The sequence below is a fragment of the Cystoisospora suis genome (genome assembly GCF_002600585.1).
Source record: "Cystoisospora suis strain Wien I chromosome Unknown contig_2061, whole genome shotgun sequence".
NCBI classification, from domain to species: Eukaryota; Apicomplexa; class Conoidasida; order Eucoccidiorida; family Sarcocystidae; genus Cystoisospora; species Cystoisospora suis.
The window spans coordinates 17,266-24,465 of NW_027154860.1; the positions used below are offsets into that span (position 1 = coordinate 17,266).

The window sequence follows — 7,200 nt, forward strand, 5'->3', positions numbered from 1 at the left end:
TTTAATCTATCTATCTATTCATCTATCTATCTATCTGTATATTTACTTATGTATGTTTCTGGAGGCGGGTGCGTCTGCAAGAAGAGAAAGAGAAAGAGATAGACAGAGAGAAGATCATCGTCTATCTATGTATGTATCTCTCTATTCGCACATGAGTAGCAGAGATGTACGCGTGTAGTCGTTGTCCGTCTATTGGGGGACGTGCGCTGGGGTGTATATACACCCGCCAATGAATGAAACGGACCGAAGTCAGACCTCTTCTTTTGTTCAGTAAGAAGAGATAAATAGAGGATGATCTTCTGTTTTTTGTCTACACATTCTTTCTTCCTCTCTTGGTGACTAAGAAGAAGAGAAGAAAAGTTTTCTTTTCGAAATAAACCTTCTCTTCGTTGAAGCTTCACCGTCGATGGAGGTTTATCTCGCTTTGTCTTCTCTTTCACTCTTTTGAAATCCTTTCTTTTCGGTGGCATCTTTTCTAGATCCTTTTGTCTTTCGTTTTCCAGTTAACGAACTTTCCCCTGTTTTCGTGTATTGATGAGGTGCATGCACATCTTCGTCTAATGGAAAGTTCGTTCTTCGCTACCTCAAAGAGTGAAGAGAGACACCGGGTGGAGAAGGAAGGAAGGGAGGGAGAAAAAGATGGTTCATGATGGTAGTAGTAGTTGGTCTTCTTGTCATGAAGGAGAGAAATGAAGAAGAGAAGGAATTAGTCATCTTAGTAGAGGTGAAAGCTTAGTTACTTTCCTTTTTCTTCTTCAGGAGAGTCTTCTTTTTTGTTGGGTTCCGGGGGTGGTGTAGGTGTACATACACCCGGACTGTGGGTCATGCGTTCCATGAGATGTAGTACATCGTCAATGAATTACAGAAGATATCGCAGTTCTTTTCAAACCTCTTTGAAGTTGAAGAAGATTGGATTTTATTTATCTTCTTAACTGGTCGTATACTTACGTATATGGCTATATATATGTATGTATATATCTCTATTTGTCCCGAAGAAAAGAGCATTCTCATTCTCTTTCTTCAGTCTTACGTGCCATAACTACAACTGTTTCTACGTGCGTCAATGGTTTGTGTGTCTTCCTCTTTCATGCCTCATGCTTGTCATCCCTTCACACGATCTTTTTCTTCATGTAAACCGATCTCGAGGGTCTCGAGCCTCCTGACTGTATATACACCTCTGTATGATGTGTCTATACAGACCAGTACCTGAATTTATTCAACGGGTATCTGTCTATCTATCAGTCTATCTCTATATACATATATACATATATACGTCTATATGTATCTAACTTAATTGATCCGTCTCTACTCCTCTCTCTCAATACACTTCGAACTTTTCTCTCCCTCATCCGCCTTTTCTTTCGACTGTTCATCCAGATCCTTTCTTTTTTCTCTTCCTCTGTCTCGATTTCCTTCACTTCTTCTCGACTTTGCTTCTATGAAGATGGTGAAGACAACGAGAGAAGAAGAGAAAGAAGGTCAGGAGAAAGAAGACAGAGGCTTGGGTGTTGCAAAGAGAAGGAGAAGAAGAGCCCAAAGAGAGAGTGACGAAGAACTCTTGTCGTTACAGAGAGCAGAAGAAAAAGAGAAAGATAGCGGCTCGACGACAGATCTGGCGGGGGAGGAAGAAGGCGAGAAGAACGGAGATTTGAATGTTGAGGAGCGTCTGCTTCTTCTTCTATCTTGTGTGGACTTCCCTACTTCTTCTTCTTCTTCTGCTAAGGTATCAAACAATGTCTCGAACAGAGGAGGAGAAAATGAAGAAGAAAGAAAAGATAAACCAAGAGAAGAGACCATCCGTGCCAGGGGTGATGTAGTGAGAGAGTTGCTCTTATCGTCATCTTCCTCATCTTCTGCCTCGGGTGAAGAAGCGAGAGAAGAAGAAGAAGAAAACTTTTCTTCTCTTCTCCTTGAAGATCTCTTCTCCGATCGTCCTCGTCACCGTGAGGACCAGGAAGGGAGAGAAGAAGAAAGGAAAAAGAAGAAGAAAAAGAAAGAGTGTCACAACAAAGAGACAGAGGATTCTTCCTGTAACCACATTTCCTCCTCCTCCTCCTCGTCTTCTTCTTCTTTTTCATCGCCAGTCTCCTTCCCTTCTTCGTCTTCGTCGATGTTTGCCGTCTCTGAAGAAGAAAGAAAGACAATAAGAGGAGAAGGAGACGGCAGAAGAAGAGAGCAAGGAGTGAACGCGTTAGATGAGCTTTGGTCTCTCGAAACATCATGCCCTTCTTCATTTTCTCAACATCCAGAAGAAGGTGAGACTCCGTCAATTACCACGAGACAGAGTAAGAGACAAGAAGTTGATAAAGGAAGGGAAAGTAGGGAGACATTAGCATCTTTGCCTTCTTCTTGTTCTGTTGGCACTCCTAGGCACGGGAGTAGCTCTTCTTGTTCTCTAAGGGATCAAAAGATTGAAAGTCTCTTACCCTCTTACAGAGAAGGAAGAGGTACATCTCTATCTTCTACGACCTGTTCCTCCTCGTTCTCTTCATTCTCCTTATCATCGTCATCATCATGCCGCCCTTTTCTTTCCTCTCCTTCTTCTTCATCTTCTCCGTCTATACGCCGGGGGCGAGATCTTGGAGGCACCACGAGGAGAAGTGAGGGAGAAGGACGGGGAGATGATCTAGGAAGAAACGGAGAGAAAGAAGACGAGGAAGAAAGACGAGGAGATACTTCTCATCATTCTCTCATTCTTTCCGCAGGCTTTTCGCGAGACTCTCCTCCGTATCGATTTGGCGTCGATTCAACTGCTTCTTCTTCAGCTAACGAGCATTCCCCAGGGAAAGACGAAGAAAAGAAAAAGAAAAAGGCTGGGACCGCTGAGCGTAGTTCATCTGCGCTTCTTGATCAATGGTTAGGAAGCCATCGTAAGGGAGAAGGAGAAACGACAGGAAGAGACCTTCGTTGTTATCCTTCTTCTTCTTCTCCCTCTCTTCAGCTCCTGCAATACAATCCGGTAGGAAGCCCTGTAGCTCCTCAAGATAATACAGAAGTGAGGAGATCGTATAGAGAAGAAGAAGAACAAGGAGAAAGAAGAGAAAGAAAGGGGGTACAAAGAGAAGACTCTCTTTCATCGCTCTTCACCCGTCCCTCTCAATCCTATCTTCTTCATCCTTCTTCTTCTTCACCTCAGAGAAGAAGCCCGCCTGGAGAAAGTACTAGAGGAGAGCAGGGTACCCATCTGCCGAACAGCTCTCATTCAGTCGATCTTCCACATCATCTTCCCTTCTCCTCTCGCTCTTGTTCTTCTTCTTCTTTCGCCTCTTCTTCTTCTTCTTCAGCGGCGTCTCCGGCCATTCGTCTTGTATTTGATTACTGTAACGGAGGAGTTTATAATGAAGAAGAAGAGAATCTACTTCTCTCTTCTTCTTCTCGTCCGTTTCTCGATTCATCCGAAGTTGATGAGGAGGATGGACTTGGAGAGAGAAGAGGAGAGGAAGAAGAAGAAAAGTGGCTAGAGAAGAATGGAGAAGAAGATCTCTCCTCTTTACTTCAGTCCTTATTATCTTCTTCATCCAAGCAAGCCGATACAATCTCTTCGTCTCCACCATCAAATCTCCTTCACAGACATACAAATGTCTCTCATACTCAACACACTTCAAGTATAGACACGCTCCGAAGGAATGACCGGCGAAAGAATTCCAACAACGATCATCTTTCTTCTTCTTCCTCTTTCTCTTCTTCTTCTTCTTCTTCTCGTTTTCCAGACTTGGAGAGTTCCTCTGTAGATGTGGGGGTATTTCATCCAGATAGAGATAGACGCGTCTGTCCTTCCTATTCTTCTCATGATAATGATCTTTCTCCTCCTTTGCCTCATCCCCCTTCTTTCTCTTCTTCTGTTGATTCTTCTCTAAGGGGGACAAGCGGAATTGTTCGTAACTCTTCTTTTTCTTCTTCTTTCTCTTTTCTTACGTCTCAAGGAGGAGAGAGATGTCGATCTCGAGATCCTGTACGTCAGAGACAGAGAAGAGAGATGAAAGAGAAAAGTTTCTTCGGTTCTGTCCAGGAGATAGCAAATCGATTCAAGAGCTGTCGCTCCGCCGATGTCCTTCGCTTAGTTAAGAGATACTTCGCATGCAGTCGGCGCAAAGTGTGGAATCTAGATACCTTAGAACTCATTGTCGCTGCATGCTCTTATATCTCCTCAAGACAATCCTATGAAGGCTTATCACTCTCAGATATCTCTGGCGAATTAGTTGATCAGCAAAAGATGTCTCTTGTCTCCTCTTCGATAAAAAGACCAAGGAGAAGTTCTTTCACAATCCAGCCACCAACAAGACAGGGGGAGAATGAGGCAAGAGAAGAGGTTCACAGACAAATCGCTTCGTTCAGTAGTAGCAGTAGCAGTAGTAGTAGGAGTAGCACATCCACATCAGAGGGAGGAGGGAATCTCGTGGAGCAGAGGAGTCTAAAAGAACTTCTTGGAATAAGAAAGGAAGAAGAAGAAGGCAACGAAGAAGAAGAAGAGGAGGAAGAAGAAAAAGAACATGGAGGGGAGGATGATCAAGAGAGATCTTTACTCAAGAAGAAGAGAACTCGCGACTCGAAGAAGACTGGAGAAGAGCATGAAAAGAATAAGTCTCTTAATGCTATTTCTCCTTTCAATGGCTATGATGATATTTTAGCGATACTTCAGCCAACAGGAGGAGGAGAAGAAGAAGAAGAACAACAAGAGAGGAAGATCGTCTCTCAGGCAGAAAAAGACGATTCAGATGATACGTCTAAATCGGAGAAGAGAAAAGAGTCAGGAAAGAATACCTCCGTCACCACTAGCAAGAGAGGAGATCGAGGAACACGCGGAGAAGAAGAAGAAGATTCTACAGCAAGCAGCAGTAGTAGTCGTAGAAGAAGAAGAAGATCCCCTAAGGGGGTTTGTCGTGTGAAGATGACTTCAAGACAAGCTCGTATCAAACGTCTAGGGAAGTGGGTAAGTCGTGTTTGCCGGCAGCTTCATCTAACTTCTTTACCTTCTCAAGATCTCGATCCTGAAGAGAGAGCATCTCGACTAATAGCGCGAGTTCGGCAGATGCTAATTAGTCATATCCAACAAGAAGAAGAAAGGAAGCCTGTCTATCTTCGTAGACTTCTTCATGACCATCAGAACACCTCGACAAAGAAGCAGAAGAAGGATCAAAAAAGAAGCGAGAAATCTTCTTCTTCTTCGTCTCTAGGTGCCACATCTCAAGGGCGTTTGGCACCTGTAGAAGACGAGAGAGCAAGCGAGGAAGAAAGAAGTGAGGGGGGAGATTACAAGAGAGAGGAGAAGAAGAAAAGAAAGAAGAAGAGAGAAGATGGCAGTAGCGATGATGTTCACGAAGAAGATAAGAGAAGATGGGAAAATGTTGAAGAGGCTTCTTCCATATCAAATGACGAAAAGGAAAAGGCTCCCTGCATAAACACGAAGAAGATACACATGAAGGGGGACGCTGAAGAAGAAGAAGAGAACAAGCAAGAAATGTGGCTGCAAGAAAGAAATCGCCCTCTAACCTTGGGCTTACTGGATGAGTGCATTGAAGGGAGAGCTGAAGACGATCTGACGACTTGTCCTCCACGCAACAACTTAGAAAGGATTGGAACTTCGGAGAGGATAGAGGATGAAGATAGAGAAAGAAGAGATGAAGATTCACGTAGACAAAGAATAGAGAGAGAGACTCCTGCTGGCTGTTCTTCCTCTTCGCCTCGTCGTCCCTTTTCCCCTTCTTCTTCTTCTTGTCTTGTACCTCTCTCTCTCTTTGATCCTGTCATCGACGGTACATCGACCGACAGAGGCCGGACGAGAGAGGAAGCAGAACACGAGAAGGGAGGAAGAGAAGAAGATGTGGAAGACTTTCTGTCTGATATCTTCTCTTCTTCGTCTTTGTATGAGGAGGAAAAAGCGAAGAAGAGGAAGAGGAAGCAAAGTAGCACTGGACATGGCAGCTCTATCAACGGGAGTGCGAATGGACCTAGAGAAGACGGCTTTTTGAACGACGATGATATAGATCTTCTTCTCTCTCAAGACATGAAAGATCATGAAGAGAGCTTTTGTAGCTATACGAACACCGGGGTCTCTCTTTCTTTTGATAATTTTGACGGTTCTCTTTTCTCCTCTTCTCTCGCTCCTCCGTTCTTCTCTTCTTCTCAACAAGAAGAAGAGGTAATGAAGGGAAGGAAGACGACAGAACTGACAAGAGATGAGAAGCTTCTTTCTTCTTCTTCTTCTTTGTCTATTCCAGGAGCGATGAAAGAGATGCATGAAGATCTCTTACCTCCTCCGGTAAGACTACAGATGCAGAAGTTCCACTATTTACAGCGGATGAGAAGAGAGGCCGCTGAAAGATTACGTCAAGAGAAAGACGCAATTGTTAAAGGCCTTGTTCTTCTCCAGAAAGTCTTCGGGATCGTCTATTCACATACCATGAAGAAAGGCAGCGAGGAAGAAAGAAAAGAAGAGATTTCCGATCAACAAGAGAAGGAAGAGAAGGAGAAGGAGACGCAAGAATCTAGAGTCCTTCCGTCAGGCGTGGAGAAGAAGCTCGCTATAGAGTGTAGGGAGGCTGGAGATGCAGAGATGAAGAAGACGAAGAGCGGAGGACTGAAGGCTTTCGATGAGGGACAGGAAGGTAGAGGGGAAGAAGATCGTCAGGTTCGTAAGAGCAGGAGAGAAGAAGAAGAAGGAAGAAAAATGATGGCGTGGAGTGAAGAAAACCCTCTTGATCAGACATGGGTAGGAAGAAGAAGAACAAGAAGAGGAAGAAGAAGCAGAGGGAGACAGATAATGACAAGTCTGCTGCGGGGGTTATCAACTAGCTTCACTTAATAGCCTCTCTTTGGAGATAGGAATGCATGCAGTCAGATAGAGAGACATCAAAGATAGATCGACAGGCGGACTATAGATACATAGTTCAAAGATACATACGATAGATAGGTAGGTTAAAGATAGCTAGATAGATAGATCCCAGCTAGATTAGCGACCGGATAGATAGATCATGTATAGATAGATAGATCAAAGATAGATAGCTAGATTGAAGGAAGATTACAGAGAGAGAGATAGATCATGTATAGACAGATAGATTGAAAGTAGGTAGATAAATTGACGATAGAAGACCGAGAGAGAGATATTATTTACATGCGAGGGAGAGGAAAGAGGCGGCCGGAGTGTGTTACGAACGAGTTTAATCTATCTGTCTATCTCCAATCTATCTATCTGTCTTTAAT

At 43.8% G+C, this 7,200-nt stretch overlaps 1 protein-coding gene across 1 annotated transcript in view; it reads left to right on the forward strand.

The window, feature by feature from the left end:
• Positions 1-7,200, forward strand: part of CSUI_004414 (ap2 domain transcription factor ap2x-3) — a 20,597-nt gene that overhangs the window by 2,516 nt on the left and 10,881 nt on the right. The window contains exon 2 of the mRNA XM_068064605.1: positions 1,378-6,709. Coding sequence (XP_067923418.1) covers positions 1,439-6,709 — 5,271 coding nt within the window. The 5' untranslated portion in view covers positions 1,378-1,438. The remainder of the gene's footprint in view (positions 1-1,377; positions 6,710-7,200) is intronic.